This window comes from Colius striatus, chromosome 8 (assembly GCF_028858725.1).
Source record: "Colius striatus isolate bColStr4 chromosome 8, bColStr4.1.hap1, whole genome shotgun sequence".
Lineage (NCBI taxonomy): Eukaryota > Metazoa > Chordata > Aves > Coliiformes > Coliidae > Colius > Colius striatus.
In genome coordinates this window covers 19595968-19614186 of record NC_084766.1, presented here as the reverse complement: position 1 = coordinate 19614186, position 18219 = coordinate 19595968, and the positions used below count along the sequence as shown (strand labels likewise).

General features: G+C 41.5%; 1 protein-coding gene across 1 annotated transcript in view; it reads left to right on the top strand.

Annotated features, from left to right (window-relative positions):
• Positions 1-18219, top strand: part of ARHGAP22 (Rho GTPase activating protein 22) — a 125772-nt gene that overhangs the window by 75796 nt on the left and 31757 nt on the right. The window contains exon 3 of the mRNA XM_062001341.1: positions 9502-9630. Within this exon, the coding sequence (XP_061857325.1) occupies positions 9502-9630 (129 nt within the window). The remainder of the gene's footprint in view (positions 1-9501; positions 9631-18219) is intronic.

Below are 18219 nucleotides of genomic sequence, written 5' to 3'. Positions count from 1 at the left end.
CTGAGTCTTTCACGTGTACATTTTTAACTTTTTTCATACCTTCAAATTTATGATTGCCTTAGTTTAGGTATCTCCTGCAATATGCCTTGTAGAAGTAGGCACACAGCTTCTGCCAGTGGGCAGGCCCCAGTCACCTCCCTGTGAGTCTGTAAGAACTGATTTCTCCCAAACCAGGATCTCTGCATAGCCCGGGCAGTTGCACATTTCATCCCTATTAAGGACTAGACCCATAACTTTCTAAGCTTGAAATACATTGAGGAAAGACTGCAAGGGTTAGTTTTCTGGAGTGGAATACACGAGAGTAAGAGAAAGCAGTCTGCTGTTGGTACAAGACTGTCTGTGGAACATGCAATGTTCAAAAAAGCTGTGCAATCTTTTCTGTCTCCCCCTTGTCATCCGTACTTGCCATCACCACCACAGACTTTTGGTATTTGTTGCAGGCAACAATTTTGTAAGGGGAAGAAATGGATTTTATTTTTTTCCAGCACACCTGCAGAGAGACACAGATACTTTGTGAGGTGAACAGCTCCATAAAAGCTGGTGGCATGTCAGACAGATTTTGAAAGAAAGGCTTGTGAGCTCTGGAGTTTGTCTATGCAAATGAAATAAGCTGAACCACAACTATGCCCAGGCTCCCAACACCTTCAGAATTTTTTTTTTCAGTAAAAACTTTCTTTTTCCAGTGAGAAGCTCTTGCCAAGGTGGCAGATACCTGTTGCCTGACAGGCAAAACACTGCTAGTGTCAGAGGCAACAGTATACTCTAAATTTGTCTGATTTGTTAATGGATATTGCTGTAAGAGGCAGTGACCGTGCCATTGCGTACTGAGAGTTCCATCTAGGAAGCTTTTACTGTATCTGTGGTGATCTGGGTTTTGAAGTGAAAGTGTTCCATCTCTACAGTAACTCCCTATCAGGAAGCATTGTTTGAAGTAAGAGCCACAAGGGTTTGATTGAGCTACTGCCACTTGTTTGACAGTCTAAGCCCAGTACTCTAGAATTCTCACTTAAAATGAAATGCACAGGTCACAGCAGAGGTGAAGTGGTGTCGTGTAGCTCCTAGAATTGCTGGTGTCGTAGTTGCTCCACTTGTTAGTTAGCTTTGATTGAAATTGGAATAACTGTACTGGCATCTTAAACTAGCTGTGACCATATTTTCATCTCTTGCTGCTAGCTAATAGAAGCTGTTACAATCCCCAATACAATAACAGTACAGCTTGCTTATAAGGATACTATACAGAGTTGTGGGCAAGTTTCACTTGCAAGGCTCCTGAAACCTCTCTAGTTAAGGAGGTAGCATGATGGTCATTTTATGGAGCAAAGTAGTTGTGGGCAGAAGCTGGAGGGAATGGTGCCTGAGCTGTGTTGGTACAAGTGAGATACTATGTACTTGAAAAACAGTAATGTACATAGCAGTTAAATATTCTACCTGAGCTCATCTCAACCATGAGTATTGAGCTGCTGCAGTAGAAGTGTCTTTCTCACAGTTGTGAATTTGCTTCAGGCAAGTGAAATTGTACTTTGTGGCCAAAGTGAGCAATACATCCCAGGCAGCATAGTAGTATCTGAAATGTCAAATGATTGGAAGAGGGAGGCACAAGAGCATTGGAGTGTCATAGAATCACAGAATCTCAAGGGCTGGAAGGGACTTTAAAAGATCATCTAAGTCCAACCCCCCTGCCACAACAGGACTACCTGTTGTGGTCACACAGGTACTTGTACAGGTGAGTTTTTAAGGTTCCCAGAGAAGGAGACTCCACAACCCATCTGGGTAGCCTGTTCCAGTGCTCCCTCACCCTCACAGTGAAGAAATTATTCCCTGTATTTCTTTGGAACCTCTTATGTTCCACCTTATACCCATTACCCCTTGTCCTATATTTTTAATGCCAGAAGTGTAACTTAAAACTGACTGAATGTTTTTACTGAAACTTCTCACAGTTTAGCCTAAGGTGGATGAAACACATAAAAGAAATATTCAACTTAACTAGACTTAAACATTACAAAGGGCTCAACACATGTAAGCAGGTTTTATAGGCAGGGATTCAAAGTAGCATTTGTGTGCAATGCCACTTGCTTTTCCTTTAAGAGTACTTGGAATTGTTTTTCTTCCTTCCTCTTATCTTTCATTTTTTCTGTTTGCCGTATTCCAGGAGTGTGACATCACTTACCAGCATGTGGCCTACCTGCAATATGGGCTTGTTTATTTTCAAGGTTTTGGTTTATTTGAAGTAATTGGTAGCATTAACCAGTTTTTCAGTTTAATTAATAAAGAAGTCTGGAGTAATACAGGTCACACACATTAGCAACAACAGTATCTCCAGGCAGGAGAATCAAGCTAACCCATTATATTTTTTGTGTATAGAAGGCCAAAGATTAAACCAAATCTTTGTTTCAGTGGATCCTGAAAACTGAAATAGAGCACTAGGCTTGTTTTTTTAAGGGTTGTCTGCAGTGTGTGTACCAGTACAGAGAAACTGTAGTGCTCTTCTGTTCATGTTAAGTCTTGTCAGAATTTTTGCATAAGAAACCACAGTTCTGAAGTCTGATCTCTTTGTTGGTGCCTTTTAAAAGCACTTTAATGACAACTGAAACCACAGAAGGCATGGGAGGGTAGAACAGATCACAGGGCTTCTGGATTACTTTATAGATGGCAGTGACTTTACGGTGTTTGCCACAGGTCTAAGATCTGGGATTTAAAAACCATTTAGGGACTCAGAGAAATCCTCTACAATGACTTTTAGTTGAAAATTTGACTGTCTTCTACTTCAACCTATCATTAAACTGAATTGATTGAAAAGCATTTAAGGAAATTAGGCATTTATATTTCACTGAGAAGTCAATATGTGCTTGTAGATCCTGCCTTAAGAAAGTCTGAACCATGATAATTTATGAGCTGAACTTAATACAATTAAAGGTATTTAAGATTTCACTTTCCTCATTAACAGCAAAATGACAGGTGAATGTAAAAATAAATCCCTCTTCACTTACAGAGATGTGTTTCTTTAGGAAAAATTGCCATAATGATGTCCATTGGAACTGAGGTAGCATGCATTTGTTTTGATTCAAACTTGTATCTTTTATTTACATTCCATAAGACACTAAAACTCCAAACCTCTTTTTTTTTTTTTCCTTTAATTTTGTAAGCTTTTTGAAGTATGTTCATGAGTTTACTCTCTCAGCTTCCAAATCAACTTCCAACTTGATTATCCCATATGTAGATGGATGAGTGGGTGGGTATAGATAGAAAGATACAAATACAAAAATCATATCAGGCACACATCACTGTTTATTACTCAATTTGTCACAGACTGTACCCTTGTAGATCCTGTCAGCTTTTCTTATTTTTTTTGCCACTCCTTGACTACAGATTTTGCTTGCTGTTTTTTCTGTTCTCAAGTATCCTAAATGGAGCATTTCAAGATCAGTCCAGAAAAACTTGCAGAAAAGCAGTAGAGTTAGTATTGGTTTTAAGGAAGTTTAAACTGCCTGATAGTGGCAGGTTAACCCAAGATTCAGGTATGATAATCAAAATCTCTGAAAACTTTGTTTGGGAGGGACAGTCCTCAGGACAGAGAGAGGTTCAGCATTATGCAGAATCAAAGGCAAAGATTGAAGAAATGGAATTGAGTATCTTTTCATAATCCAAAGATCACAACTTGGGTTCAGGATTTTTTTTTTCCTGCTGTGCAAAGAAACCTTCCCCTTAACAAAGCTGTCTTTAATCTTGACAGAATTAATCTACCTCATTTTTCACCATTTTTCATTATTGAGGAGATCTTGGAGCCCTGAATCTAATGCTCACCTTTAAGAGAAACAGAAAGAGCTGATCATGGAAAGTGAATCATTGCAATGGTTCTTTTCATATGTGAGTGCTAGTTTTGTGTGTTTGTCAAGATCTTTGTTGCTGCTTGTCTGCAATCAAAGGCTTCCTGTTACTACTTGCTTTAGTACTGAGGGCAAACATATCAGCTGGACCTTGTGTTACCCATGAGGTATCCCTTTTTGTAAGTCAGCTTTGAACTACCATTTGCCTCCCCGTGTACTGCAGCAGCACACATATGACCAACTAAAGTTTGCTCTTACTGAAAATATTACTGTACTAGCCACACCAAAGCTATCATGTAAATGAATACACATGCACACTCATTTGTAATGGTGTAAATTTTCAGTAGAGTTTATATAATGACAATATGCAAGCACATTAGTAAGCAGAATGATGTAAGAAATGGGTGAAAGGCAAAACAGATAGGGAGTGGAAGGAGGGGAAATGGTCTGAACGAAAGAAGAAGCTGCCAACTTCAGCAGAACCTGAGAGCAGCTTTACTTGAGAATAGAAAAGTTCCTCTTTTTACATGCAGTGGGGCAGGAACATCTACTAGGAAGTCCAGTCCTGTTCTCCCTGAACTTCTGTTTCCATATAGACAAAGGGGATCTAATACTTGACTTCTCAAATGTTATCTGAAGAAGGTTAAGTTTGTGTGAATGAAGTTCAAGGCAAACAAAAACTTCCAATGTTTTTTCATTGGAAACAGCTATATAAAGGGAGACATGAAAATGAACATCTGTTACAGGTTCTTTGAACAGGAAGACAGGGTAGGACAGGTGAATATAGAATGATAGCAACCTTATGCTTTGTACTTTCTAGTAGATGCATACCAGAATAAAGATGGGCAAAAAAGGAAGAATTTTCAGTAAATAAGGCTTTGAAGGGTGGATGACAATTCCTGATGCTGTTGCAGGACTCCATCTGACCTTTGGCAAGTCACTTAGTCCCAATCTTTCAATTTAATCTCCCTTTTGTGAAGCATTGGGGGAGCTGGAAGGAAGGCTGTTATTAAGGACTAGGAGATGCGATGTTACTCTGAGGTGAGTGACATACAGCTGCCATCAGCAGCAGATGGCTCTGAGACCATATGAAATACAGCTACACAAACCCTGCGAGCAGACGGCACATGAGAGCAATTCTGACAGCTTTGACTAGTCTGGGCCTGGAGGAGAGAGCATTCATGCAGTGCAGCAAGGGGCCTGGAGCTATGCTGTTCTCTCCAGGCAAAGATACCTACCAAGTGTATGTAAAGCAACTTGACTAAAGGTACCTTGAGACAGGGGTGGCAAAGCATTGAAGTCAGCTGGGACTTGCCCTTTTAATGATGAGCAGTAACAAAACAAGTCCCTTAATCTTTCTAGGCTATTCACTATATGTACTTGTATGGTTGCCATAATCTTTCCTGGTCTTGAAATTGTTCTGTTTCTGTACACCTGGGAGAGAGGCAAGTGGTGCTACCAATCTGCTTTATGGATAGGGTTGGAATCCAGCATGTCTTGCACAACATGCATTGGAACTCTGCAGCAGTGCTGGCAGCTGAATGCAGAGTTCCCCTGGTCATAGGTTAATGCTAAAGCAGATGGACTATTCATCCCCAAGTTAAGCCTCCTGCTTCTGCCACATCTATTGAGGTACTTGTGCTCCATGTTTGCAGACAGTTTTATTTTCCCTCTGGTCTGGAGATGAAAGTAGCTTTGAGCAGGGCTGGAATGTCTGCCTGTGGCAATCCTGAGCTACCCAGAGTTGGCCTTTGAGGGCCAGTCTTGTTTGTATTCAAGCTTGATTAAAGGTGAGTGAGAAGTTCTATTCAGGGGAATGAAAAGCCCTTGTCTATGTTTAAAATTGCTAACAGCACCTCTCATAGTGCTGATCTCTGTTTGATTCATGAAGTAGAAGTAGCACTTGTGCATTTCAGTGTTAATGTCTAATAGGAACTGTAGTAAGGGACTGACTGTTTAATGGCAATGAAGAGGTCTGAATGCAGCATCTGAATGCAAACTTCATACTGCTGTGAGAGGCAAAACTAAAATTCATATCCAAGCGTTTCTAGGCAGGCAGGTCTAAAATAGGTTTCCTAAAACAATTTCTAAAGGATAGGGTGTTTGAATTGATATAGTATTTGTGTTGCCAACTCAGATCCAAAACCCGTAACATGACCCTGTTTTTGCGTCTGAGTCCAGAAAAGTAAGCATTTGTGAATTTGGGGTAAAACTCTGGTCCCCTGAAGCAGGTGTATGTGGCATTGCTTCCTTGGGTTTTTTTAAGAATATCTCAGTGTTTATAAGTGAGTCTGCATGCTTTGCCACTGCTTATTCCTGTCGTACTAACATAAAAGACTTTCTCTAAGAAGCAATTCAGAAGTACATTCTTATTTCTAAGTTAGCCTGTGTACATGGAGTTATCATAGAATCATATCATAGAATGATATGAGTTGGAAGAGACCTTTAGAGATCATCTAGTCTAACCTCCCTGCAGAAGCAGGTCCACCTAGATCAGATCACACAGGAACATGTTCATGTGGGTCTTGAAGACCTCCAGAAAAGGAGACTCCACACCCTCCCTGAGCAGCCTGGGCCAGGGCTCCTTCATCCTCACAGGAAAATAGTTTTTTCTTATGTTTAAATGGAACTTTTTGTGTTCCAGCTTCATCCCATTACCCCTTGTCCTGGTACTAGATACAATAGAAAAAAGGGATGTCCCAACCTCCTGACACCCACCATTTATATATTTGTAAATATTAATGAGTTATCCCCTTAGTCTCCTCCAAACTAAACAGCCCCAGTTCCTGCAGCCTTTCCTCATATGAAAGATGTTCCAGTCCCCTGATCATCTGTGTGGCCCTGTGCTGAACTCTCTCCAGAAGTTCTCTATCCCTGTTGAGCTGGAGAGCCCAGAACTGGACACAGTACTCCAGATGAGGCCTCACCAGGGCAGAGTAGAGGGGGAGCAGAACCTCCCTCGACCTGCTAAACACACTCTTCTTGATGCATCCCAGGATGCCATTGGCCTTCTTGGCCATGAGGGCACATTGCTGGCTCATGTTCAGTTAGCATATTATCAACCAGGACTCCCAGGTCTCTCTCTGCAGAGCTGCTCTTCAGCAGTTTGACCCCCAGCCTGTACTGGTGCATGGGGTTGTTCCTCCCCAGATGCAGGACTCTGCACTTGTCCTTGTTGAACCTCATGAGATTCTTCTTTGCCCAACTTCATTTGCTTGTATTTATGTGACTAGTCACTACTGTCTGTCCCACAGAGAGCTTGTAGGGTCATGATCTTGCCTCTATTTAAAGTTTCAATGGGGAAAGGCAACCACAAAGGAGCTGTATATCGTTTTTGGCAGTCTCGGGTCTAGCGTGTACAAGAATCTTTTTTTCCCATCCTGTTTTTAGTTTTCACAGTCTCTCTACAAAAATGGTATTTTTCCCTAAATGCTTGGGTGAAAAAGGTCTGTGAGAATTTAGAAGGCAGCTGACTGGTCCAAAGTCAGGAAGGGAAGGTCAGGTAGTAGTCAGGTCCCTGTGGTACCGTGATTCAGTGGGAAGATGCTGAGACACCACTGCTGGAGAAGTCCAGTAAGAAGCCTTCTTTTTCCTTCTCTGCTTCTTAGGCTTCACATGACAATCTTTGTATGGGTTAGTTCAGCTGTTCTGACTAAATTTGTACTCTGTAATTCATGCTAAGCTAAGATTCTGGTCTTTTTTTGTCCTTCATGTCTTGGATGAGTGAGATCTCAGCTAGATCCCTTTAAGAACAGGATCTGTGTTTTACCTTGATCAAGTTCAGTTGTTTGCTGGTGGCATGACTCATACAGGACGTGTATTTTTGAGGCTGCTTCCTTTGACTGAAGAACTACCTTGAGCTCAGGCTATCTGTCAAATCCTGAACCGCTGTTTCTGGTGCATGCTGAGAGCTCTGAAAAGCCTCTGTCTTGCTATTGTATCTCCTGTAAGATATTTGATTGTGAAAAGACGTGATAACAGGTCAGCCAGGTCAGATATGAAAATTAGAATTTGTGATCTCTGATTTCACGATGAGGCTATGTTGGAAAAGAATTAGACTGTGACAAGAGCTTCACAGACTGTAATTTCCTGTTCTGACAGTTCTGTATGAAAAGGCTGAAATATATCCTCCTTCCAGTAGAGTATGGTGAAGCATCATTCTGTTCAGATGCCTGCATCCTAGCCCTGAGCTTGTGAGCTGTTTGCTTCATGTGTCTTAAGGAATGTGAATCATTCAGTAAATTCAGAATGAGAATATGTTAACAGGAAGGAAGCAGAATTTGGATACATGTGGGGGAAAAGCATCATGAGTTTTGTTTCTTAAGCTGCTTGCCTAGTCCCAGGTGGCTTTTGTCTCTCTCCTTTACTGAAGGACTCTCTCGGTTTCCCAGTTCAATGAATTGCTTCTCAAAGAGCTACAAAATTCTTCCCAACACATCTCATTTTACACTTTTTGCTTTGCAAATCAGCATATGTTCCATGAGGGTGTCTAGGCCAAAAAAACAATTAATAGCAAGAAAAAGTACTTCCTTGGCGTTCAGGCAGCTTCCAGCTTGCTCGTTTCCCCAGATTAGCGAGGATTTACGAGGCTGTGTGCTAAATCAGTTCTGCAGAAACCACCACATAGCATCATCCTGCTCTTATCTCTGAGTTCCATGAACAGGCAATCTCAGCTGCTCAGCACAGGCTGGCAGCTTTAGCTTGCCAGTAGGCACTGAAAGCCATGTAAGTGTGGAAATGACAGTGACACAAGGGAGAAGATGTGATCTCTGTAGCAAAGCCAAAGGCTGTTTCCATGGTGACAGAGAAGCTCCAGACTACTAGTGATGCAGCTGCTGTGTTGGATAGGATCAGCAGCTTTTTCATATAGAGGCTCTCCAATAAAGCTTTTATGTGTTGATGTGGCCATCATTTAGATTCTGTCCAGCTCGGGAACATAAAATGAGGGGTGAAGGGAAGACTTAAACTGAGGGATGTGAGTGCTGACCGAAAATGAGGGGAAACAGAATGAAAAAGTTTTAAAAATGTAAGTTTTAGAGTATCTACAAGTGACAGGTGTATGAAACAGCTTGAGTGCGTTCGATATTCTGATCAGTACTTTCCTGAGATATCACATGTCAATGTTAGTACCTCCTGAAGTTCTTATTTCAAGTTGGAGAGTCAGATTTATATTCTCGAGTATTAATTTTCTGTGAAACATTTCTTCTGAACTGGATCAAAATCAGAATGGATCTCTTTTTATATTGAGACTAAAAATCCTCTAGGATTTGGGGAAAGTGGATGATCTTGCAGCTTCTGCATCTTCAAGCGCTAAAATATCTTACAATTCCCTTAGGCCCCTTTTTTGGCTAATAATCTCTCCATAGCTCAGCGTAGATACATGGAATTCATTTCTTATTCTTGTAGGGTCTTACAACCTGTACTTTCACTCTGCTTGTTGCTGGGACAGCAGGTACAACATCTCCAGGTTCCCATGTTGGAAATGCACATTTTTCTGTTCTGCTTTGATCTTCTACCAACCTGTGCTTTGTGGGTGCTGCACTACATGAGTAGGAATTCTGTGTAGAACTGCTCAGTTAAAATAACAATAATTTTGATTCAGACTTTTGGTGGTTTTAAACATTGATTGCTCTCTTCTGAACTAGATGTTAAAAGAGATTTGTATTCTTTCTTTCAGGTGGTGCAGGAGACCGGGAAAAGATGCCTGTCAATCATGAGGCTTTCCTGCTCATGGCTAATTCCCAGAGTGAAATGGAAGATTGGGTGAAAGCCATCCGACGGGTTATATGGGCTCCATTTGGTGGAGGTATTGCACATAGCTCACATGCACATAAATTAAAACATTTGCCTCAAGGTAAAACATATTCTTGTGATACTAGGGTATGTGTAACACTGTAAAATCACTGAGATGCCTAGATAAGCTCTGAAATGTTTTGCTGCAAGGGAATTGAGTTGATATTTTTTGCTGGCGGATGGATGGGAATGGGAAGGGAGGGCACATCCAGACTGTATAACTCATTGTATAACTCCACCAGCAGTTTGTGGTGGTAATAAATGTTTCACTACTGCTAGGACTTTTTCTTTTTTAACACATAATTATGTACTATTGTGTGGACCTTTCTTATCCTTATGGACATAAAGGAGTGTGTCCAGTTATCTCAATTTTCTGCCACAAGGGCAAGTGCCCATCTTTCAACTCCATACAGCCAGAGAGAACAAAACGCTTCATGTGGCTTGTGTAGAGCCCAGTTGTGAAGACAAAGCTTCCACCAGCTGTAATGAGGGTATAGCCCAAGGAAGAACAACAGGGTCAGACTGAGTGAACACCTGGAAGATAATACAGTTGTTGACAATTTTTGTAGCTAAAATGAACAAAAAAAATCTAAACTCTCAGTGTTGATATTATACCATGACCTTCAAATTCTCAAGTCAGTAGATTAAATAGAAAGTGGTTTTATGTTTTAGTATAAAACGAAGGTTCATTGATTGACAGCATTGATTGACAGTTGGTGACAGCAGCTGCTGGCTTGGTACTGGATGCAGTGCTTTCAAGTGACTTGTATGTTACTGATGGAGTTCATACAAACAGTGGTATCGTATGCAGATAGTGATATCAACTTCTTTTGAGAGGTACAGATAAAGAAGTGCCACATAAGGGTTAGGTATACAATTTTGCTGAAATTAAGTTACTAGTTTTCCTGGATCTAGGAAGAAAAAAAATAGCTTTGATGCAATTGAGGGAGTCTCTAATACTACAAGGTCACTAAGAAGACACAAAGTTTGTTGATAACTTCTGTCTTGGGGGGGGGGGGGGGGGGCGTATTTTTTTTCTTTCTTTTAAATGAGCCTGTGTAGCAACATTTGGTTTGTCTGGGTGAGATATGATCTCTATTGATGATGTAATTTTTTCCTAGGTCCTTCGTTCCCTTAGCAGAAAGGATGTATGTGCAAAAGGCAGCTTGTACCTGATTCTGAGAGGTTGCATGCAATGCTGTTGTGCTGTGGGCAGAACAAGACCTTTTTGCTAGCAGAAACTGATCTACCATGATTTCTGCTCAAACATTAGTATGTGCTTGTTTTACTTTCCTTCTGAAGTCCAGTTCTCAGTGAAGGGTCTTTTAGACTCTGATCTCAGTGCAGGACCATGTAGTCCTTCCACGTGAGGTCTCAGAATGTCAAAGATGGTGTTTCAGTGGCTGTTTGCAGTGGATCTTATAGTGTGTATTTTGCCATCTTGGCTATGTGTGTCAAAGAAATATTGTGAGGAAAAAGGAGATAAATGGTACACATTCCAGCAATAACCTCCTTTGTTAGGCCATTATATTGTCAGCACTGCTGGTATCAGTGATAATTTGGCTTGTTTTTGTTAATGTTTTGTCAATCTCTTGGAATAGCTCTAAAGAAAGCATTTTTTAAAAAGTATTAAAATAGTAACTGATTTTTAAAATTACAGTTCTAAAAACAAAAACATGAGGATGGCACAAAGGTAGGGATGGTTTTAGTTTTGTTTGTTTGTTTCTGTATGGGCGCAGTATTGTCCCAATTAACTTGCTCTTTTTCTGTACCTCTAAACTTCTCTGCAAAGCTACCGAGTAACATTTTGGTTTTCCTTTAAACAAGGCAGATACTCTTATTCTTTCATTTGATTCCAGGAACTGGGGCTTTATGAGATACTAAAAAACATACAATGAAATCATGACAATGTGGGAGCAGAGCAGGAGGGAATACACCAGCTGGTGTTTGTTGCTATTTTCACATACTACGGATTTGATCTGGTTCCATCACTGTCTGTGTAAAGACTGCTTTGGCTGTTGGTGAGGGCTGGCTTAAGCCTTGCAGAAGAGAAGCACTGTCATTTGCAGAGCTGAGAAGAATTGCAATTTTGTATTGATGGTTTTCCTCAATCTATGGATAAAAACTACCCATGAACATGAGTGTATCCTGGGCAGTCAGCCTGGCATGAGCTCTCTGCTCTAATAGTTAGTCTAAAGCTAGCTTGGCTATGTCTGCATTGAAGTACAAACTGCATGAATGGATTCTTATGCTATGGTTTCATTGCTTCTCTGAGATGACTGAAGTGCTTTCAAAGTGGTCTTCTCCCACCTTGCAACCATGTGTTCCCACCATGTTTCATTTGCTAATGCTAACAGTTATACAGCTGTGCAGTAGGAAATGACCTGGTAGGGAAAAAAGGGGGAGAGGATTACTTTGTAGGTGGATTAGCTCCCTGGCCTTGTTAATCATGCAGCTGCAGGACTAGTAGTTGCAATGTAATGAGGGCAGTGGGGATACATGATGAGGTGGAAGAGGACTTACTTGTTCATTCTATCTGCAACTCACCCATCAGTTGGCTTAAAGAAACCATAGAGCTGCATCCTCAGTCTCTTTGCACTCCACAAAGTATTTATAGGAATGTCAGTAATTAACCATTGTTCCCAAATTTTTTTAGCCAGTTTGGGGAAATGATCAAGCCTGCTCTTTCTCCCGTCAGAATCAGAGCAGGGTAATTTCTCTGAGTGAAATCCCAGCTTAGCTCAAATGTGGGAGGACAGTAAACATAGCTGTCTCTGTTCTAATTGAATAATTTGAACTCTGCTTTGCTACCACCACTGATTTGAGAGCCAAGTCTTATCTATCGACACTTTTTAATATATGAAGCTAAAGGGATGGGAGGAGGAATTAAAAAGCAGACATCATTATTAATATGTAAATATCCACCCTGGAAAAGGTTGATATGGTGTAAAAAGGAATTATGCCAAGATAAAAAGGGAGGCTTAGCCACACTTTAATCTTTGCTGATGTATTGAAGAAACATAAATCAAAAAGGTTGAGAGTGTCTTCTTAAGTGTTGATGTGGGCAGATGAACTGTGTTTAAAGGTGAACAGCAAAGGCTTCTTAAAATAAAACAGAAAACTCCCCAAAGCTGCTGAGGATCCCAAACTATTAATAGGAGACATATTCAGGCTTAAAAGCCATATGGAATGTGTGCTTTGAAATGTACTTCAAATGTGGCCTTAAAATAAAATCCCAGAGTTCCTAAGTCTTTTGAAGTAGAGCAGTCCTGTTTATGGGGAAAATAATTTCTATCAAGTTTCCCTGAGTTTCAGGCTTCTGAATTGTTGAGTCTAGTTTATCTTGTTCAGAGTAGAAAATGTTGTAAACTGAGATTTAAGAGTACTCTGCATGTTTTGGTTATATTTTTAAGAATGGAGTTTGTTACAGCAGCTTGATAGAAGTTTTTTTTAAGCATGTTCTGACAGAGGATGATTAAAACTGTTCCCTGTGACACTTCTTACCTCCATGGCAAACTCATTTTGGTCCGAGTTGACACCAGTAACAGTTTATCTTGAGAGTCCCTCAGTGCCCTACAGTCATGCTATTCTGCAGCTGCTCTTTAGTGTGGCATGCTTGTAGGAGTTCCATAGTGCTAAATGAAAAGAGTTTGTGTCCATAGGCTTGGATGAGAGTGAGCCTGACATTGTCCTCCCAAGGTGGATGCATGGAAAGTGTTAAATGTAGCTAGGGGAGAGAGGAGGTCATTCCTCATTCTATATGTTCACAGTGGGGCTGTACTTCTAGTCTGAAGAAATACAGCTGCTTTAAGGAAATCTCTTTCCATCTGCTCACCTCTCAGTTGTCATTTCTTCTTTTTTGTCTTGCATCAGATACGAAACATAACATATCCAGGAATGAGGTACAAAAGCTGAGGTTTTTAGTGCTGGAGTTGAAAGCCAAACGGTATAACTCACTCTCACAGCTCAGCACATGAACAGCACTGCATGGGGACAGACTCATTCTGTATTAATCTTGGTTTTTGTTTTTGTTTGTTTTCTTTTGTTTACATATCTTTTCTTGCCCTGAGCAGTTCTCTGTTACTTTATCCTAATTTCTCCTCCTCCTCATTCCAAGCTTTCATCAGCTCCTTGTGATGGAGGGGAGGTGAAGCAATTGGAAGGGATGTACTTCCCTTGGGCAAACAGTGAGAGCTTCATCATGTGACAAAGGAATTGTGCTGCAGGAGTTCCATGACTGGTTTCTCCATTTGGGAGAACAGTCACTTTTTAACTGGTGGGCTCTGAAGAAGTGTCCACTGAGGAAGCCACTCTGCTATTATTAATTCTGGTCCTCTTCTCCATATAGATAAATCATGATGTGTGGATTCTTTCTTCTTTTTCTGGCATAAAAAAAGTGCAGAGAATGTTTTTGCTGGCAACCAAGGTCTTGTAGAGACCATGTCTTGTATTACTGGAGAGCTGCAAACAAGGGGACAAGTCTCTGAGGTGTAATTTAATACCTGATTCAGTATCTTTATGGGTAATGGAAGAACAGCTCTGTGTAGGCCTAATTAGGGATCCTGGTTTAGATGAATAAATGTCCTTCAGGTAGCTTCTGCATAAGACTAAAACTTGACTGTTTTGAAAGGTCAGATATTGGTATTCATAGAATCATAGAATCATAGAATGGTTGGAAGGGACCTTTAGAGATCATCTAGTCCGACCCCCCTGCAGAGGCAGGTCCACCTAGATCAGGTCACATAGGAACATGTCCAGGCGGGTCTTGAAGACCACCAAGGAAGGAGACTCCACAACCCCACTGGGCAGCCTGTGCCAGGGCTCTGTCATCCTCACGGTGAAAGAGTTTTTCCTTACGTTTAAGTGGAACTTTTTGTGTTCCAGCTTCATCCCATTACCCCTTGTCCTGTTGCTAGCTACTATAGAAAAAAAGGCATGTCCCATTCTCCTGACACCTACCATTTAGATATTTGTAAATGTTAATAAGATCCCCCCTCAGTCTCCTCCAGACTAAACAGCCCCAGTTCCTGCTGCCTTTCCTTGTATGAAAGATGTTCCAGTCCCCTGATCATCTTGGTGGCCCTGCCTCATTAGATATGTATCTACCAGGATGCCAGACTGTTTAGGAACTAGGACTTGATGTTAAGTCTTAGAGTCTGAGGTTTAATTCCTCCACCTGTAAGATGGACATTTTCCAGTAAGGGTATCATGAGCATAGAATTGTATCAGTGAATTTAAGATGTGAGGATAGCACAGTAGTTAAGAAGAGGGAGGTGGCTCCTGTTATCTGCCCAGTGTGAATACAGAGAGGAGCTTTCTACTGAGTCTTTCTAGAAGGCTTACCCAGAATGACAGTTTCAATTAGGATTCCTGGCAGGGCCAAGAGGAGCCCCTTCATTAGGTGGCAGGGTTGGCTTCCCTTGTGCAGGCTTTCACAGGTGTATTGGGAGTGACACTGGGTGTTTGTGCCCCATATGTGCCATTATCTCTGCACAGAGACAGGTGGCGCCTGAGGCAGCTTATCAGTGTTTGCTCTTCAGTGCTGTCTCATGATGGGAGATGGGCCCAGCTGAGGGAGGAGAAAGAGGATAGGGGTTATGAGTTCATATATCTGCTCAGGACTAGTGGAGTCAGAAATCAGCTTTTCGGAGATACTGATTAACATTACCCTAGGCAAAGCTATAACAAGCAGAGGGTACGTTTCTGAATATAGAAACCAAGACACACAGTAGAACTAAAGTAAATTGGAAGTGGATCTTCCTGACAAAACTGCTTACAATAGAGAAAGATTTAAGATCTGTTTCTAATACATGATTAAGTTATTTTTTCCAAATTTTATCTGTCAAATATTGCTATGGCTTCTATTACTGCTTTATGGACAAGTTATTTTACCATCATGACGTACCCTTGAGGTCAGGAAAAGCTATTGTTCTCATTTTTTGTAAAGGAGGAATCTGAGGTATTGGGCAATCAAGTAACTTGCCTGAGGTTACAATGACTATCTGTAAAAGAGCCACTCTGAAGGCATCATTCAGCAAGGCAAAAAAGAAGGATCACAACCCTGAACTTCAGGAGAGCACATGTCCCTTCTCAGGGATATACTTGGAAGAATCCCAAGGGTTATGGTGCTGGAGAGAAGAGTCCAGGAAATCTCACTGATTTTCAAGGATTACTTTCTCCAAGATCAAGAACAGTTTACCCGCTTGTGCAGGTGGTAGGAATCCTGCATGGATAAACAAGGGGCTCCTGACAAAACTCTTAGCTAAAAAGGAAGCATAGAAGAAGTGGAAGCAGGGACAGATGCCCTAAGAGGATTATAGAGAAACTGTCTAAACATGCTGGGATGGATTTAGGAAAGCTAAAGTCCACCTGGACTTAAATCTGGTGAGGGCTATGAAAGGCAACTAGAAGGACTTCTTCAGGCATACCAACAACAATATGAAGACCAAGGAAAATATGGGCACACTACTGAAAGAGACAGGAGATCTGATAACAAAAGGGCATAAAAAAGGCCAAAGAACTCAGTGCCACCTTCACCTCAAACTTTCCTGATAAGATTTATCTTCATCATTCCCTAGCCCCTGAAGCCAGTGGGAAAGCCTGCAGCAAGGAATACTTCTCCTCAGTAGAAGATGGTCAGATTAGGGAACATTTAACAAAAATTAATACATCCAAGTCCCTGGGATGCATCCACAAGTGCTGAGGGAGCTGGCTAGTACTTGACATTGCCTTGATAATCCTTGAAAAGACATATGGTTATTGTAGGAGGTCCCTGAAAACTCAAGTCTTCAAGAAGGAGAAGCTAGGGAAGTAAAGACTGGTCAGCCTCACCTCTCTTGCTGGAAAGTGATGGAGCAAACAAATGCAGATTTTTTTTTCAAACATATTAACATCAAAAAGGTGTCTGGGATTATTCAGCATAGATATATGAAAGGGAAATAATGCTTGACCAACCTGATACCCTTCTGTGATGAAATGGTGGATGAGGGAACAGTAACGATTAGTGTTTGTCTTGACTTTAATAAGACTTTCAGCATTGTCTCTTGTAATATCCTCATTTACAAATTTGTAAAGTACAGACTAGATGAGTAGACAGTGAGGTGTATTAAAAACTGGCTGAGCTGCTGCTCTCAAAGGATTGTCATCAGCAGTCCAAAGTCCATCTGAAGGCCAGTCATTACAAGTATACCCCAGGGGTTGATACTGGGGCCAGTACTGTTTAACAGCTTCAGTAATGACCTAGAAAATGAGACAGAGTACACCCTCCTCATGCTTGCAGATTATATTGAGAGGAATAGTTGGTGCATCAGATGGTTATGCCATTGTTCAAAGGGGCCTCAACAGGCAGGAGTGGACAGGAACCCAGGAAGTTCAACAGAGTAATACAAAGTCCTGCACCTGGCTATAGTACACACTGGGAGTTGACTGGCTGGAAGGCAACTTTGCAGAGAAGTACCTGGGATGCTGTTGGACAAGTTGAACATGAGCCAGGAATGCACCTTTGGGGCAAAGAGTGCCAACAGACTCCTGTGCTGCATTAGGAAGAGCATTGACAGCAGGTTGAGGGAGGTGAGCCTTCCCCTCAGCACTAGTAAGACCACATCTGGAGTGCTTTGTCTAGTTCTGGGGTCCTCAGGACAAGAAGAACATGAGCCTATTGGAGTCCAGTGAAAAGCCACTAAGATCATAGAATCATACAATAGTAGGGGTTGGAAGGGACCTTTAGAGATCATCCAATCCAACTGCCCTGCAGAATCAGGCTCACCTAGATCAGGTGGCACAGGAAAACGTCCAGGCAGGTTTTGAAGACGTCCAAGGAAGGAGACTCCACAACCTCCCTGGGCAGCCTGTGCCAGGGCTCCCTCACCTGAACAGTGAAATAGTTTTTTCTTATGTTCAAATGGAACTTTTTGTGTTCCAGCTTCATCCCATTACCCCTTGTCCTGTTGCTAGATACAGTAGAAAAAAAGGATGCCCCAACCTCCTGACATTCATAATTTCTATACTTATAAATATTAACGAGGTCCCCTCTTAGTCTTCTCCTCTCCAGACTAAACTGCCCCGGGTCCTGCAGCCTTTCTTCATAAGGAAGATGCTCTAGTCCCCTGATAATCTTGGTGGGCCTGCACTGGACTCTCTCCAGAAGTTCTCTGTCCCTCTTGAGCTGAGGAGCCCAGAACTGGACACAGTATTCCAAATGAAGCCTCACCAGGGTAGAGTAAAGGGGGAGATGATCAAAGGTTATGGCAGGTGGAATACTAATAGAAGCTGAGAAAGCTGGGATTGTTTAGACTGGAGAAGAGAAGATTCTGAGTGGATCTTACCAGTGTGTATAAATACTTGAAGGAAGAGTCTAAGACTAAAAGCAAAACTAAAGCATGTCAAGCAAAAGGTGTTCCTTACCTACTTCTGAAGATTCTACCTTTGCCAGTCAGATGGCTGCTCCACTTCCATGTAAGATTCATAATTTTCACATGTGTTTACTTCATTCTTTGCATATCTTTCACCTTTAAATCTGCTGGCTAAAGGCTTTAAGTGACATTTGGTACCAGTGCCCAAGTATATCTGGGCTCAGAATGGAGACCATGTAGTAGCCTGGGTC